General features: G+C 51.2%; 1 protein-coding gene across 2 annotated transcripts in view; it reads right to left on the bottom strand.

Moving 5' to 3' along the window:
• Positions 1-15,295, bottom strand: part of Kcnn3 (potassium calcium-activated channel subfamily N member 3) — a 149,309-nt gene extending 134,014 nt beyond the window's left edge. The window contains exon 1 of one of the 2 annotated variants that reach the window (XM_032897952.1): positions 14,024-15,295. In XM_032897952.1, the coding sequence (XP_032753843.1) occupies positions 14,024-14,962 (939 nt within the window). In that variant the 5' untranslated portion in view covers positions 14,963-15,295. Of the gene's footprint in view, positions 1-12,992; positions 13,044-14,023 lie in introns of those variants that run through there. The other variant, XM_032897953.1, reaches the window with a different exon arrangement.
• Between the last annotated feature and the right edge of the window lie 2,950 nt (positions 15,296-18,245).

Raw genomic sequence — 18,245 nt, forward strand, 5'->3', positions numbered from 1 at the left:
CTAAAGTATGCCTGCAACGACGTGGGTGTTTATTTAACTATAAATTTTATGGACTCTAAAACAGGGTAAGTGTTTCCAGTGAAGATTTAGATCTGGTTGAGATGAGCCATCAGACAGACCCCAGACAAAGCACAGCAGACAGGATGGAAAACGTCTCATGGCAAAGGTTTACATTGCTCACGCATTGAAATTGTAATATCTTGCTTCATCACGTGAAACGACAATGTTAACACATTTCATATGTCCTACTTTTAAAAATATATGACTACTGGGAAGCATGAAAGGACCATGTGTTCTACGTGTACTGGGCAGAACTATCCAGACCATGGCACGCATAAACCTGATCCAGGCCTTCAAGTGGCAAGTTCCCACCTCCATCACCAAGGACGCCTGGCTTGCTCACCAACCTCAGACCTTCACCAAATGTCACCTTCTCAGCAAGGCCTCCTCTGAACACTTATTTAAGATGACTAGCTTCCCCTTGGAACGCCGTGCCCTCCTATCCCAGCTTTCTTTTCCTTCATAGAACTTCAAACACAATATATAATTAGCTGATATCCTTTACTGTTGGGTTCAGCTATGGAAATGTGCGTCCCCAAGGGCAAAACTCTGGCCTACGGTGGTTTTCCTACTGTGTTGTGAGTAGAATAATTGACTGGCCCCTCACAGGTGGCCACTAGCCATCTGTTGGCTGGGTAAAAGTACCTGCTTTCCTACCTAGACAGGCAGTTTCTCAAGCCCTATATCTTGCACATAGTAGGTACTTGATGGCACTGTTGTCCAGTCACAGGGGAAACAGCGGCAGCTTAGCTGAATTATTCACAGAAGGCAAAATTGAGTAGCAAAGGCTCTGAATTGAACTGGGTATCCTGTACCTGCCCCGCCCCATCACAACCTACCTCTCTCTCCTTATCCCCAAAAAGCTCCCCATCAGCTCAACAGCCTTCAAAACTCTGAGGGGTTGGGGGCAGTCATTTCTCTCCCTGCCCGTCAGTTTTTATTCTCCCAGTGAGAAGACAAATCTGCTTCCCCTCTGCCAGAAGGCCTCGGGCCACAGCTCCTTACATTATAGTAATTAAATCCCTGCTGCTCAGAGGGTTCAGGAGACAAACAGGCCTCATGCCAAGGGCTGGCCTGCAGGGAGGAGGCAGCCAGGAGGGCAGCTGGCCAAAGGGCCTGTCTCTCAGCCATCTCCTGACAGTGAGGAAATCCACTTAGTTGCATTACCTTCACACGTGGGACATGAAGATAACCCTTCAGCCCACCCTTCAGTGGACCCTGCACACACTGACGGGCAGTACCCTGTCACCAGAGCACCGCCATTTTCTCCTGTTCACTCCCTAGTTCCATGTGGTCACCAGCCCAAGTTGGTCACTCCTCCAGCTCCCTGCTCCATTCTCCAGATGACAAAGAAAACAGCCAGCCGCCAAGTTTGCCCAAGCCAGAGAGGTTCCCACCAGCTGCCCACAATCTCAGCTGACCCTCACTGAGTGGCCAGTGTATGGCAAAAGCCATGTCACAAGCTTACTGACAGCACCCCGACATTTCCCGCAGAAGCCTGACCTCCAGGTTGCCGTGAATCACCGAGGACATTGCGAATCGATATGTTAGAGCAACTTCCTAAAGCTAGCAAGTGACAGAGCGGGGCTGAGACCTGGAGAGTCTGCAGGAGACCAGTGGCAGGATAGCAGGATAAGCACCTAGGGCCCAGATGACTCTGCCTGGAGGAGGCAAGGAGTGGAACCCATTCTAGCCCTCAGGTGAGGGAACAAGGAAGCCAGATTTGGAAGTCGATTTGGTGAGAACATTATCGATGTAATATTTAACACTCATCAAGCCCTTCCCAAAGCCTTCTCTTCATCTTGTCTCCAGCACAACACACACTCTCCCAGGGAGGAAACATCATTGTCTCCATTTGCAAACCTAGAGACTGAGGCTCACAGAGCCACAGAGCCAGGACAGAAACTCAAAGGGTGTGCAGGCCCGTCCTTCCCTGTGGCTGGCTCCTGGAGCTCCCGCAAGTCTGTACATTAAACTGACAGCACCCTGCCACCCCTCCACACATCCCAGGGCATTGGGCCAGGTGACTGGGCCAGGATGAAGTAAAATAAGGGGACAGGGAGCAAAGTGAGGCTCTGAAAGACTGAAGAGGGCTTTCGGTGTAAAAGAGCACACTCTTGGGTCGTACTGCAGTACTAGGGAGGCCGAGGCAGACAGATCCGAGTTTAAGGCCAGCCTAGTCTGCAGAGCAAGTTCCAGGACAACTATGGCTACACAAAGAAACTCTGTCTAAAATAAAAACAGCTAAGGAAGGAAGGAAGGATGTAAGGAAGGAAGGAAAGAAAGAAGGAAAGAAGGAAAGGAAAGGAAAGGAAAGGAAAGGAAAGGAAAGGAAAGGAAAGGAAAGGAAAGGAAAGGAAAGGAAAGGAAACCCAAGAGCCAGCCTGCTGCTGCCTTACTGCTGTGCAGGAAAAGAGAAGAAAAGAAAAGAAAAAAAAGAAAAAAAAGAAAAGAAAAGAAAACCCAGGAGCCAGCCTGCTGCCGCCTGTCTGCTGTGCAGGAAGGTGTCAGCCACTCTGCCCTGGGCTCAGGTCCCAGCTCTGATGCTCCTAGCTGGGCAGTACACATATCCCTTCTCTGAGGCTCCAGACCAGCATCTCTAAAATGGGGCTATTGATGTCCACCGCATATGCTGTAGCAAGGCGTTAATGAGGAATTTCATCACTGAATTAGATGCCCATATCCACTTGGCCATTTGGTCTCTCTCTCTCTCTCTCTCTCTCTCTCTCTCTCTCTCTCTCTCTCTGTCTCTGTCTCTGTCTCTCTCTCTCATTACATTTATTTACTTATTTGGGGACGAGCACGTGGAGGTCAGAGGACACCTTACAGAAGCTAGTCCTCTCTCTCTCCACCCCCTGGGGTTTGAACTCAGACAGTCAGACTTGGCAGAGAGCAGCCTTACCCTCTGAGCCTGCTTTATCCTGCTGGCTCTGCTGTTGTTTTCAAGGAAGGGAAAGGAAGCATCTGCTTTAAGACTGTGGCATACTCTCCCAAGCTGCTGGGACAGAAATACTGCCGATGATGTCATCTGCCTGTGATGAAACCCTCCAGACTCAGCCTACATCTAAGTCTGGCTCCCCACTCCATCCATTTCACCCTAGGGGATCTCAGGATCCTTGACAACAGTCTGGACCAAGGAGGAGTGGGAACCTTGGGCCAACAAAAGTCACGGGCTTTCAGGACAGACATCAAAGTCACCAGTGCCATGAACAAGAGCCCATAAAAGGCCATGCCTGCCCAGCTTGCTTGCCACTTTCTCCCTGCCATCCTGGACAGGAAACCCAGTGCCTTGAATATGTTAGGTAAACAACAGACCACTGATTTACACTCTCAGCTTAACCCACTTCTAGTCCCCACCACTACCCTCAACAAGAAGAATGAAAGCTCCCACCTTCCATGGCTGGAGAGATGGCTCAGTGGTTGGAAGCACAGAGAATAGGGGCTCAATTCCCAGTACCCACATGGCAGCTCACAACTGTCTGTAACTCCAGTCCCAATGGATCTGACACCCTCACACAGACATACATGCAGGCAAAACACCATTGCATACAAAATAAAATAAAAATAAATCATAAAAATAGGCATTAAAAAATAAATTTTAAAAAATCCCACCTTCCACTGTGCAAAGCCAGCCAGCTCAACAGTCAGTCCCTGCTCCCAGGCTGTGGTGATAGCATAAACACTTTTAAGAAGAGATGGGGGCACTAGAGAGATGGCTTAGCAGTTAAGGGCACTGGCTGCTCTTCCAGAGGTCCTGAGTTCAATTCCCCCCACTAATTCATTCATTCAATTCTAAGATGGATGAATGGATGGGTGGGTCGGTGGGTGGATAGATAGATAGATAGATAGATAGATAGATAGATAGATAGATAGATAGATAGATAGATAAGATGGCAGAGAGCAGTCTGCTGGCTGAGTAAGGAGAGACCCCAGAGCTGGCTCTAGTCCTCGGGGACACAGATCCTTCCACTCCAGGAACCTAGAGTGCTTGAAGAAGGGTGAGAGAAAGGTAAGAAGGAAAGGACAGAAGCCCTGGATCCTGTTGTATCCCTGCTTCTTACAATGCCAGGCCTCTTGAAAAACTCACACAACCTCTCTGAATCTTGGAGTCCTGAACGGTGGTCCCTGCCCTGTCTTCCTCACCGAAGTGGGCCCTGTGCAGGAGTCACGTCCACCCAGGTTGGTGGAGCTTGACCATTCCAGGCAGGTATGAGGCTACCTAAGGCAGAAATGCCCCCGGCTACCCCCAGAGAAGGCCTGTTAGGGTCCTCTTCCCAATGGCCTCCAGGACTGAGCCCCTGCAAACACAGTGGCCCGAACCATGACAGCACTGTTACACTCTCAACCTGAGAAGGTTCAGCACCTTTGTCAGCAGCTCCAGATGGCTCCGGCTCCATGTGCAGGAGCTGTGTGAAAAGCTAACATCTCACACACTGGAAGTCAGAAGAGGAAAAAAAAAATGGCTAAGCCCCAATCTGTTAACATCAGAAACCTCACAAAGGAGAGAAGGCCCAGAAAAAAAAAAAAAAAAAAAAAAAACCAACCCTGGTAGAACCTCACTGGAATGTGGGCAGGTGGCAGCTCAGGCAAAGGTGTGAGGAGGAACCGCCAGCCTGGGAGAGGTGTCAGCCAGCCACTATGCTGGCCACTTACTCAACTGTTACCACGTGTGAGTCTCTCTGGGCCAATGAATGTCAATATTCCCGCTTACAAATGGGAAAACTGAAGCTCAGAGAGGTTGAGTCATGGCTCTTAGGGTGACTCAGCAGGAAGGGTAGGCCATGGTTAGGACCCAGAGCAGTCCTGGCTCTTCCGAACTCCCCCACAGCCTTCTCCAGTTCCAAGCCCACCCCACCCCCACTAGAAAGGGGCTCTGGAGATCAGCTGATCTTACAGCCTCCTCCCTCTTTGGTGGGTGACCCTCTGTGCAAGGTGCTCATTGTTACCGACTGCTCCAGGCCAAACACCAAATACCTAGCCTTGAACATGCTGGATGGGAGTCGCAGAACTCAGAACCCGCAGCTCCAAGGTGCAAGCACCAGCCCACTCAGCAACAAGCTTGCCACAAGCTTCATTTAAGCCAGTGTTCATGCTCAGTAGACACTGAGCGACCTTCTTGTCCTTTAAGAAAAATGCCCAGCGAGCCGGCTCCACACTAACAGATGCTAATTTGCATATTGTTTCACACATCATCTGCCCGAATCACCAAGGTGCTGTTCAGAATACAATTCGAGTAGCATGTAATTGGGCCTTGGGATGGGAGGAATGGCTTCCTCACGGGCAAGCCCAGGTTCCCTGGCATAGCTTCCTCTACCCAATTACTGTTGGTGCCCCCTGGTGCCTGGCTGGGAACATGGCCTTAGTGTTAAGCAGGGTAAAAGAGGCAGAAGTTATACAAAGTATCCCTGTCTCAGGTCTTGAAGGGAAACTGTGTGCTCTTGATGGAACCATCGGCAAGATGTAGCAGTCTGTACTTGCCTGGATCTGTCTCAGGCCAGTCTCTGGGCTGGTTCCTTCCCTACAGCCCCAAGCTCTCAGTCTCATTCTGCTTGATCATCATGTGTCCCCCTGACCTTCCTCTCAGCCTCTGGCCTGGCCCCATGGGTCTATTTTTGTGCTCTCTCCACCTGTCCAATTTGAATGCCTACACCCAATTAGCTATGCCCAAGCCACAGACTGCCAACCCTGAGTATACTCATGATACGAGACTCCAGAAGACCAGGCCAAGCCACCATGACAGTCCCGCCCTCCCAAGAATGGCCCTCCCTCTCATTACACACTAAGACCTATCAGCATTAATACTGGGTGGCCTGGCCATTTTTTCTCGAGAATGAGGGCAAGGTCATATGCTCAACTCTTCTAGAGTCCTTTCTCCTACCCTGAAGCCCACCTTCTCTTCTCCACAACCACCTGGAAAACATGCACAGGGGACACGTGTACTTGTGGCCCTCCAGGCTTGGTCTTCCAAGTGGTATCCTCTAATAAAAGCAACATCTGGCAGCTGCTGAGGTCAATGCATGCCCAGGTCTGTGCTGTACTACAGGACACTAGGCTAGAGGGAGAGAAAGTGCTGGGTGCTACAGTACAGACAGACGTCTTGAGTGCTGTATTCTGTGCTTCAAAGAGGGCTGCTGCATGCTACGGTGCAGGGAAGGATTCTGGGTGTTACATTGCAGGGAAAGGCATTGAGTCCCACGATCTAAGGAGGGTTTGGAAATCCCTATTCCCATCTGCAAAAACAGGCTTCATCAAATTCACTGGTATGTCAGACTTAGGATATAGACTTAGATGCCGACCCCTTAGCTACCGTACCAGGCCGTCCATAACTGGTAAGATCATATTTGAGGGGAAAAGAGCACTGGATCTTTAGAGTTCCTGGCAACTCACTATTAAGTCAGTAATTGTGCCCACACCCCGGGCAGGAATGTTTTGATCCCTGCTCAGAACCTCTCAGGATGAAACACAGCCCCCAATAAACTCTCACAATCCTCTTTCTCCCATCTGCCCGTATGTGCACATCCCGGGGGCATCTTCAAAATACCTGCATAGATTATAGTTCCCACACACTTTATCCCCCATCCCCTGATCCTACAGTTCTCACACTCAAAAATGAGTCTCTCTTTCCACAATGGTTCATCTGATCCTTCAATAACTACCCCACCTTCTACAGAGAGCCTCCAGCACATCCAGCCCAGGTTCCTCTCCCTTGTAGTGTTTCTAAGCACCAATACCATAAACCGCCCAACCCGGATCGATGTCGTCTGGCTGGCTGACTGCCCACAGGATACCCCTAGAGAACATGGCTTTGAGGACAGTGGCTCAGCCAGTCCTTGTGGGGGACATGCTCTGGAGGCAGAGGAGGAGTTCAGCTCTTAGGTTAAAGTGAGTTAAGAACAATCCCAAGAAGTACCAAGAACCAGCACCTCCTTGGGGCTCCTGATAGGCAGAGGCAAACCCTCTTCAGCACCAGCTGTGCTGATAGCTCTAAACAAAGGCACAGAGTAGGGAGACTCAAGAAAGCAGGAAATTCTAGAACAGCAATGGAGAAACCCCTCAGAGATTTCCTCACTCAGTTCCCAACTTTCTGGTTTGGAGAGAAGGAAAGAAAGAAAGAGAGAGAAGAGAGAGAGAGAGAGAGAGAGAGAGAGAGAGAGAAAAAGAAAAAGAAAAGAAAGAAAGAAAGAAAGAAAGAAAGAAGGAAGGAAGGAAGGAAGGAAGAAAGGAAGAAAGAGGGGTTTGGGGATTTAGCTCAGTGGTAGAGCGCTTGCCTAGGAAGCGCAAGGCTCTGGGTTCGGTCCCCAGCTCCGAAAAAAAGAACCAAAAAAAACAAAAAAAAAGAAAAGAAAGAAAGAAAGAACTAATAATGTACCTCAGCTCTGCGCTTCATTCTAGAGCCATCTAAGAAGGGGGTCTGATGTCTCGATTTTCTCAGCTGGAAAGTGTGGTTGGTTATAATGGTCCTGAGCCACTGTGGGGACCGTGTGGAGCAGCAGTTGGGCTGTGCCTGTGAGATACACGATGCAGAGCCCCAACTCCCCGTTACCACCTCAGCAGCTAGCACTGGAAAGAAAGGAGAAAACTAAAAGAAGATCCAGGCAGGCGGGAACATGGTAAACCAGCTAGTTCATGGGGGAAAGGGGTACAGTCGCTTGGGGTGGGGCGATGGTGCTGTGGTAGGTACCTACATCAAGCCTGTACAAAGCAAGCTCGCTTTCCCTGTAATCTCCACAACTATTTCTTCACAATTTATCCAGGGTTATCCTGCTAGTGGATGTCCACACCTCCATAGAGGAAACATCTCAAGGACCTGCCATGAGCCTACCCACAACCTCACTGAACAGACTGCCTACCGCTGGGGAGCTGGTTGCCCTACAGAACCTTTGGTCCGGGTTCGTGCACCAACAGCTCCCATTCCAATCAAGTTCTGCCTATGTCTTGGCCAAGCTTCTTCGGTCCCAGCCTTTTGCATCTCTGGCCTTGGTCTGTTTCTTCTAAGAATATATCAGGGGCTAAGGGTGCTGGGGGCCAGGAGGATGGTTCAGTCAGCAAAACACCATCCATGAAAGCATAAGGGTCAATCCCTAGTATCCATATAAAAACTAGGATACAGGGGTAGATGGGATAGGGTGAGAGCAGAGACAGGAGCCCTTGAGCTCATAGGTCAGCTACATCAGTGAGCTCTGGGTTCAGTGAGAGACCCTGTCACAAAAATTAAGGACACCAGACACTGACCTCTGACTTCCACAGGTACACATGTTATATGCACATGAACACATAATACAACAAACACATGCGGAGAGAATGTAAGTGATCTAAAAGGACAAAACCAAAACAGAATATAAACAATCTGGGCTGGGGAGATAGCTCAGCGGACTGTTTACCTAATAGATGCAAGGTTCTGCATTGAAACTTCAAAATGGAAACAACACACACACACACACACACACACACACACACACACACACACACACAAGAAATCTAAGCAAGCATCCAGCAGCAGGCACAGAAACTTAGAGTCAAAAGGGCAGGATTCTTATCTCAGTACCACGCCCACCGGCAGTGTTCGCTTAGTGAGTGATTTCATCTGCATAGGTGCATGCCTCCAGCGCCACCCACCTCTGGGACTCTCGGGTGTAAAGTCATCCAGTTCTTAAGAAAAAGGTCCTTGCCTTCCCTCACCTGTCACTCAGCAGCAATTCACGCAGGAGCAGTGTGGGGCAGAAAGAAACAGTGTGGTCCCTGCCCCCAGCCTCTCCCCTGCCTCCTGAGCACCTGGGGGTGGAATGACAAGGGGAGGGGGCCTTGAAAACCCATTAGCCTCCTCCGGACTTTCCACACAAGAAAAGGCACTCAGTTTTCCTCCCCACGGCTCCTGAGAGCGAGCAGTCTTAGAATTACCAACCCTCATTATTTAAAGAGGAACTGATGGCTTTCTTCTTTCTCGATCTCCCTTTGGGGTTTTGAGAGAAAAACAACTACCATTGAATGCTCTAGTAGTCCTGTCATGGCCCAAAGGAAAGAGATAGTGTGTCAGTACAGTACCACCGCCGACCCTCACAACACACACACACACACACACACACACACACACACACCGGTGTGCTTCATAAGTAACTGGCATGGACCCGGAGCTCTCTGCTCTGATTTTACATTTGCATCGGAGCCTGAGTCACAACACAGGTTACTCCAATTTTGTTCTGTTTTTCTCTGCCTAATTTTTCTTAAGGGGATCTTTTGAGGATGACCTCATACATCCTCCTTCCTGGAAGCTAAATAAGGGAATCAAAGGCCATGGAGTAGCTTTCTAATTAGCTTATTCAGAAGACAAATGCCCAGCCATTGTCCCAATGCCCAGCACTGCCTGTGGGGAAGGGAAGTCTGGAAGCCCTGTGGAGTCTGTCCCCAGGATAGTTATAAACGGTGGGTGACGTGGAAAGGAAAGTAGGTGACAAGTTACTGGTAATCCTATAGGTTACGAAGATCTGACTCATTTGCTCACTGTCCACACAGAATATAAATAAATGGTCACCATGGGGGCAGGGTTGTGGCTGTTTCACAGTCAGATCTGCTCGTCTTCCTCTGGGCGGGCATGGTCAGTCTGACAATGAAAATGCAGACCTGAGGCCCTTGGCTCTGGCTCTCATGGTCCTGCAGCCAAAGTGCTTTATGGACTCTTCTGCCTTCATATCCCCAGAGGGCATCCTGCAGGGGGTCCACACAAGAGTCCGACCTATTTCTACCTCCCCAGCATGCCTGAAATCACAGTTACTGGTGCCCCCCAAAATCCTCCAGAAATACATGCTCCGGCAATCAATAACCTAGCCTCAGGAGGCACTTGGGCCCAAAGAGGACAGCAGGGTCCTTCATACTATGTACCCTGGCTACCACTCTGTCCTTCTGCAACTAGGGCCTCCGTCCCAGGAAGGCAGAGGATCAAGACTGAGGTGCGTCTTGGGTGTGGGAGACACGCTCGTAGTGTTTACCTATGGTATGAAGCTGTGGCTACCACCTCCCCACACACACCCCACAAAGACCAATAAAAGCCTAGAATACTACCCGTCATTCCTGCCGAAGACTAGAGGGGCTTTCTAATATCTCTGAGGCCAGCAAAGAGATAAGCAAGAAATCAGGCCAGGCCTAGAAGCCACCATTCTCTGAAGAGCATGCAGTAGGTACCTCCTCTAGCTGCTCAGTAGAACCAGCTCAGGGTGTCAGCCCACTCGGTGGTCTGAAGAAGGAATAGTAACAGGACGAGAGTAGAATGTGCCCGGGTGAGCAGAGAGGGACCTTGTCTCTTTGACTGCTTCATTCTAGACACAGGCCAAGCTGGGGTATCAGAAAGGAACAGGACAAAAAGTCTGATTGGGCAGACAGGAGAGACCAGGGCGCAGAGGTAAGGCTGAGGCAGGTCTCTGGGCCAGCAGTGGAGAAGCTATGGAGACTGTACAAAATCCGTGAAAGCAGGCAGCTACCCTGCTGCCCAGCCTGGGGAAGCAGCCACAGGCCGAGGAGGCCTAATGTCCTGTCAGGGCGTTAAAGAGGAGCGAGCAGGTCAGGTTACCTGTAACTCTTCTGGATCTAGTAGAGAATTACTGACAGCTTAAGGTGAAAGGTCTACATGGGACAAACCAGCTCCAGAAGAAAGTAAACAGTAAGCAAAAACAAACAAAACCTAAATTCCCGTGGCCGTAATCCTGTTAGACTCTAACAATTAGAGGGAGTCTCATAGGCAGAGACGGGATCCACAAGACTTCCAAACAGGATCTTGAGACTCAGCCCTCTCCTGTTGTCTAAGTTTCCAAAGAGGAAACCCACCTACTAAAGATGATGAAGGTGGGGGAGGATGAGTAGGAGAAGGAAGAACGGGAGGAGCAAGAGAGGGAGAAAGGGAGGGGGAACAAACTAGACCCCCCCCCATTCAGCTCAGAGTCAGCCTAGCACTTTTAGGGGTCCAAAACGCCCCCACCCCACCCCACCCCGCCAGGCTTCCACCACCTTTCTCAGTGGATCTTCCTCCCTTCCAGTATCATCCCCTACAGCCTGTGAGGGTGGGAGGGGAGAAGCACTTTGTCCCCATTTCTCAACCCCCTCTCACTGGCTCCCTTTTGCAACAACTTTGAGCATGCTTTGGGTATCTGCCATGTTGCTTTTCTCCCATGATGATTGGCTCCCCCCGCCAAGGGTAGGTGGACAGACAGGGTACAGCCTCCTGAGATAAAGCAGAGAACTTCCGAGTTAGCTAAGGCCCAGGGTTGCAGGCCATCAATCACTCAGAGCAAAAGGAAAATGTCCTCACAAGGGCCTTTGAATGGCAACTACCATTGTAGGTACCCAAAATTACTGGTCTATCCTGGGGCTTCCAGAATCATCAGCAAAGTCAGGCAGGCACACAAGAACCCTAGCAAGGGAGTCACACGTCCATCCTGAGCGTCTCTGGGCTCTCCTCTCACAGAGCCCATTTCTCTGCACCCCAAGGCTGGGGAGCTGACACCTCTCCCTAACTGGTGCCTGGTGTTTAAAGACAGTCTCCAACCAGACACAGGTTCTTTGTGGAACTTTCCTCTTCCATCCCTAAGCCTCCCTTCCCATCCATTTCAGAGCCAATGTTAGAATACAGAGGAAGAAGATCTCCCTCCTCTGTCATTACAAACAGCCACAGCAGACCCCTCTTAAACGAGCAGGCACTCTAGAGGGCCTTGACCTCGTCTGACTTAGTCTCCCCACCTGAAAGCTGGAAACAGCTTTGCAGAGTACCACAACATCCAAGAATCGCACAGTCAACCGTGGCAGAGCTGAAACTCCAGATTTGGTCCTATTCTTTGACACGATCCTGTTTGCCTCCATGGTAGATAGGGACATTTGTCTCACTAAACATTTTGTTGTTCCAATCCCATCCCCAAGGTACACCGGAAGTGGTCACCTCACAAACTGAGGCAAGCGGGAGCTTCCTGGCCACTGTCCCTTAGTACCATCACCACCAGAGAATCAACGGCTTGGGAGAAGAGAAAGCACACACCTCGGGTGATCTCACCCAGTCAACACTTACAGCCTCCCTTCCGGGGAAAGCCTCTTCCCATGAGTACTCCATCAGAGGAGATAGTCATCCCTGCCCGGTGATCCCCCTCCCCCAGCACATTCAGAGAAAGGATCAAGGATCCCACATTCAGAGCTGGACAGAGCCACTGAGTGCTAGAAAAGCCGGTTCCTTAAGAGCGACCGCAGGGACCACTGAAGAGACCATGCTAGTGCCATGCCACACCTCCGGGATGAGGGCTTCCACGGATTTCCCCTAACGAGGATTCCTAATTCCCAGGGGGTGGTTGCCAGCCCATCTCCTAAGCAAAGCACACAGCAAGAGAGGCAGCTTGAGGGAGGCAGAGAACAGAGGGACCTGCAGCCTCCCGGGCTCTCATTACAGGGAATGACTAAGTGAGCTGGGCTTCCAGGGGAAACCCCACTCTGCTCCTGGAGAGGTCTGTTCATCCAGGAGCTATTTAGACTGAGGCAGTTTCCAAGTGCTCTGGCTTGGGCAGTCCCTGCAAAGCAGCAGGTCCCTGGACTCTCTGCTGGGAAGTCTGGGCTCTGTCCATGCAGGTTGCCTGCCGAGAAGCACTGCCCATGTCAGGTTAAAGGGAGACTCTGGGGATGGGGGAAATCTGATCAGCACCTCCCAGGTTTTTGTGACTAGATCTCCACAAGGAATGTGACAGTCTCCAGCAGCTGTGCACTGCCTGAAACAGGCTCTATTTGAAACCTCCAACAGCTGAGCCCCTCCCAGCTACCCGCCAGCCAGCCCAGCCACCCCTTGTCCAAAATGAACAAGCAGACACTCACACAAGTACACATATACACATGCAAACACCAACAAACTGGGACCAAAGGGTATATAGTAGGGGAAACCGCTTGTCCAACGATTCCCTACATCTCCAAACCTTCCAGCATGCAGCTTCCTGGCAAGTACAGCACTGACAAAAATCCACCTTTCTCAAGCTCCTTCCCCTCTGGGAAGGAAGCCCTCTCCTCCGACTGAAAGGACAGAGCAAGTGGGGCTCCCCTCACCCCCCAAGACAGTGCCTGGTGCCCGCCGTTCCCCATCCAGCGTGCACACACGTACACTCATCTTTATTTATCCCAAGAAGGAGTTGGGGTGGGAGGAAAGAACCAAGGCTGAGCTGGGGTGCCGACTCCCGCGACCCGCTGGGGAAGCCCTGTCATCCCATCCTAAGGAGAAGCGCTCCCCGTGCGATGCCAAGGCGGTGCCCATCTGCTCTGCCCGGGTAACACCTGTAGCCATTTTTATCAGGCCATGTTTACAAGACAGCAGCAGGTTTATTCTGAGTCCTCTTTCCTGAGGGAAAGCACTGCTGACTCCCTCCACCTATATTTTTAACCCGGTGCCCTTGGGAGAGACCTGGGAGCATCTGTATTTTACCCTGGAGTCTCTCTGGGAAGAAAAGGGAAATAGAAACTTGAGGGGGGGGGCTGGAGAATGGTACAGGATCCCCACCCCCAACCAGACATTTATTTCTTTTTTATCCTGGGGAAAATGGAGTGGAGCAGGGAGGGGAGACGAGGAGGGAAGTAGCAGGAACTGGCAAACACATCAAGGCAGAGTGTAATTAATTGGTGCGTTAAGCTGCTGGGTTATGCTTTAGTACGAGGAGCCTGGAGGAAAAGAGCGATTTCTCAGAAGGGATTCTTTAATCCTCCCTAACGCAGAGTCTGCAAATTAGACACAGTGCATGGGGATGTCCCCACAAAGGGAAGCAAGAAAGGAATTCTCACAGGACCAAGGAAGAAAACCATGGGAAGTTAGGATGTTCCATGTAACTAAGCAAAGGAAATACATCTCTCTCTCTCTCTCTCTCTCTCTCTCTCTCTCTCTCTCTCTCTCTCTCTCTCTCTCTCTCCTCTACATACTCCTTTTGTTGAATGTATAAAGAGAAACCACAGTCGTCCCTACCTTTGAGTACAAACCCCAAGACAGTTCGGTCTCTATCACCATAACAACAATTCCAAACATCCCAAAAATCAGAGCATAGTCACTCAGTCGCTTTCTCTTTTCAAACAGGGCCCTCCTGTGCCCCAGCTTATAGCCAATGTTTTGGTTTTTCCGCTTGTTGGCTTTGGGGAAGGTGGTGCTGCCGGCAGTGGTGCCGGCATGCTGGTGGTTGTGGGTAGCGTTGGGGTGATGGAGCAGAGTCTGGTGGGCATGGTTATCCTCTCTGGAGGAGATGATAATCTCTGGGGGGTTGCTGGGACTGAAGAGCTGGAGGGGTTGGCCCTCAGGCTCGGCCTCGATAAGGTTTCTCCGAGAGGCGCTGAGGCGGCTGAGGGGCTTCATGACCCCACCGCTGTATTTGCAGGAGCTCATAGCTATCTCCGTGAAGGGATTGCTGTCCCGCCGGTGCACCAGGGGGCTGGCCTGCCGGTGCCGGCTGCCTCCACCAGGCCCACTTGTGGCTGTGGAACTTGGAGAGTGGCCAAGCAAGTGGTCATTGAGATTTAGCTGGCTGCCTTGCCTGGAGGAAGGGTGGAGGATGGCGGTGGAGTTGGCTGAATTGGGAGCCCTGAAAGCCGTGGGAGAAGAGTGCAACAGACCAGGATGGACAAGCTGGCTCTGGAGTTGGGCAAGCTGAGGCAGGGGGTGCAGTGGAGCCTGCTGCTGCTGCTGCTGCTGCTGCTGCTGCTGCTGCTGCTGCTGCTGCTGCTGCTGCTGAAGCTGCGGAGGCTGAGGCTGCAGCAAGGGTCCCGGAGGCTGCTGGGGGACTGCTGGTGGCGCTGACGGTGGTGGCGGTTGCTGTTGCTGCTGTTGCTCGTCCCCAGAAGATGGACAGGGACACTTGGGGTCTTCATCCAGGTCCCCCACCCCCGAGTCATGGAAGTGCCCAGAAGTGTCCATCTTGGGGCCTGGCTGGGTTCCCTGCAGCACGACCCTCCACCCCAAAGCCACCCTCGTTCCAAAGATGACCTCAAAGAAAGCCAGGCATCCAAGCTTCCCCACCAGAAGTGTCTTGGCTCCAGTCCTCTCTCTTTGGTTTGCTTCAGTTCTCTGGGGCTGCCACTCGAGTGTGCATTGTATTGGGCGGATAGAAAAGCCAGGAGAGGAGCTGGGAGAAGGTGGAAGGGGCGAAAAGAACTCTATTCTGAAGGCGGTCCTCTAGGAGTGTATGAGGCAGACTCAGCTTCACTCCTCGCTGGCTCAATCGCTTCGCTCTCCTCCTCCTGACACTGTTATATGGCAAGCCAAGCCCACTTATTAGCCAGCAGTTTCATTGGCTTAGCTTAACTCTCCAACCCCCTCCTAACTCCGCCTCCCAGTCAGGCTCCGCCTCAAAGAAGGGGCCTGCCATCCTTCGCTCCTCGCCGGGTGGCAGCGCAACGAGGACTGGGAACTGTAGTTTTTGCTCCAAGACCACTACCACTCCGACACCTCCACACTCCGCCCCCGAGCTGAGCAGCTGCCTTCTTTCCTCTTGGAGGTATGGTCAGGATAACTGATGCCCACAGCAATCCGGGATGAACGTTGGCGCTGGGGCGGTGGAAGGAAGGGATTGAGAGCATCCTGAAGGGGAAGCTGTCACCATGCTGGGGGAACCGGGAACGGAGGACAAACGTTGATTAATGGCCAGTGTCTGTGCAGGTTGTTTCACGCATTGCATTCCAGGTACACCTTCCAAAGCCCAAGGGAATAGGGACTGAGCTCGCATTTTACAAAGAAAATTCACACCGGGAGATGTTGAATGTGAACCGCCAGAAGCGGAAGGGACCTACTCCTCCTGCCAGGGAGAAGCTCACCTACCACTGTCAGAGCACCTGCGCTGTGTACAGGAGCCTCTGTTATTTCCAATCGTCACATCAACTCTATGAATGACGTCATCGTCCTAAAAAAGAAATAAAAGGAGGAAAAAGAAAAGAAAAGAAGCCCACTCACAGGCAGATGAGAAATATAGCTCTTGCCACTCCACTTGTAATTAAAGGCACTGGGATTTGAACAGAGACCAGTCAGAGCCCACTGCTCCTCTGCCGCTGCCCAGATGCCTCCCCCCATGCTGATCAACACACAGTGCTCCTTCAGTAACTAGTATTCACATGATGGATGGGAAAGGGCCAAAGGGAATCCATCAAGGAAGAGCTAACTTCCCCAAAGCAGGATGTGTGAAGTAACCTGGATCCAGCCTCTTCCGGAACAGCTGGGCCTGGAGTCACCTCAGGCTCTGTGAGGAAGACTGGAGATCCCAGTGACTCCATGTCTGACCTGCCCCATGGGTCTCTGAGAGTCAGAGCTGAAAACAGCTGCTGGCTTCCCTGGTTCAGACTCTCCTCATAAAGTATTTATTAGGCTCTCACTGTGTGCAGAAGAAGCTCCAAGGGGACAAGGCCAGAGATGAATTCATTTCCATTTTTAATTGTGACAGCCTATAGAGAGTAGTATGAAATTCCTCTAAGCATACCTGGGGTCTTAAGGGGGAGATGTCGACTGTCGACCTCCCAGTTCCCCACCATCCTCAGGCTTCTGTCTAGTGTCTTCCCTAGGTGAGTATGGAAATGCCAGGAGACCCAGGCACACACAGAGATGCATATGTGTGGCCACGCACGTGTACAGGTATGAGCATACACTAGCCCGTGCACACGAAGCGTGCTTCCAAAGCACTTCTCCTGAACAGTGAGCACCAAATCTCCATGCCAGAGAGCATGACAGAGTTCCCACCAAATGAGCTCGGAGCCCTCCCCTCTGCAGGCTGCTGTGACGACTGAGAGGTGAACTACAAACCACACCCTCATCTACCTGATGATAACATTCACTCTTGCACAAGATTGCTATGGAGGATGATGGAGCAATGAATGTACACACACACACACACACACACACACACACACTAGTGCAAGCCTAGTGTCTCAGGCATGTCTCCATGATCGGACAGGCTCCCAAGCCCCTACCTTATCTTCTAGCAAGCCCAGCAGGACCAGTCCATGTTCTCACCTGCCCCCTTCCTCCCCACCCCCCTCACCCACCCGCATCAATCCTGAGCCAACGGTCTGACTCAAGGCTCTGGATCACATGATTAGGTTTAATGATCGTTAATAAATTATTGCTAATACATTGTTAGGAGCAAAAATGAGCTGCTAGCACTGGAATTTCGTGACAGATATAGATTCTGCTCAGTGGAAAATTAATTTCCAGGCCTGGAAGTTTCTTTGCCCACTCTACCACACAGGTTGACTTCTGGATCCACTAACCTTTCTGGGTCAGTTATTCTAACTGTGACAGCAGGATCCAAATAGGGAAGAAATGCCACCATCATGAATACAGCTGCTCTACAGCCAGAGCCCATCTGGAAATGGTCTAAACTTGAGAAGGATGCTCTCCCACCAGGGGTGCAAAAATTGTGTCCTGAGAAAAGTTGTACTTAAAGCTGGAGCACACTCCCCATGGGGGAGTCCTGACTACCATGGATGGTCACCCAACACAATAAGGTGCCCTTCTGGTCCTCAGCTTCCTACTCTATAAAAGAAAAGAAAAGAGGGTCCCTGGCTTCTGTGAGCAGACCAATATAAGGATCCTATCCCACCCCCACCCTCAAACCTCCCACATCACTGGACATAGCAACTTTGCCCCTCCACAGTGTGCTGGGCAGTACTGGATGGTTGGGTGGGTGGGTGCTTGGGTGCTTGGTTGGTTGGTTGGGTGCTTGGGTGCATGGTTGGTTGGGTGGGTGGGTGCTTGGGTGCTTGGTTGGTTGGGTGGGTGGGTGGGTGGGTGGGTGCTTGTTTGCTTGCTTGCTTACTTGCTTGCTTGTGTGGGTGGGTGGGTTGGTTGGTTTGAGACAGGGTCTCTTTATGTAACCCTGACTGTCATGGGCCTCGATACGTAAACCAAGCTGGATTCAGACTCACAAAGATCCACCTGCCTCTGCCTCCCAAGTGCTGGGATCAAAGGTGTGTGCCACCACACCCGGCAGGTGGTTTTTAAAAGCCCACTGTGACAGGTCTTCTGAACTCCAGTTCACCAACGTCACAGTGGCAACTTGAAATCATTTGTGGTAGGAATGTCTACCCCACAGAAAGAACACACACGCCCTTCAGGGCTTGTTTCTTCCTGCCAGTGGCTACCAAGTTTTTACTGGCTGTAAGCATCGACCAACACAGGGACACCTCCTGTTCCAGCTTCCACTCCTGCCCAT

This window comes from Rattus rattus, chromosome 3, assembly GCF_011064425.1.
Source record: "Rattus rattus isolate New Zealand chromosome 3, Rrattus_CSIRO_v1, whole genome shotgun sequence".
NCBI classification, from domain to species: domain Eukaryota; kingdom Metazoa; phylum Chordata; class Mammalia; order Rodentia; family Muridae; genus Rattus; species Rattus rattus.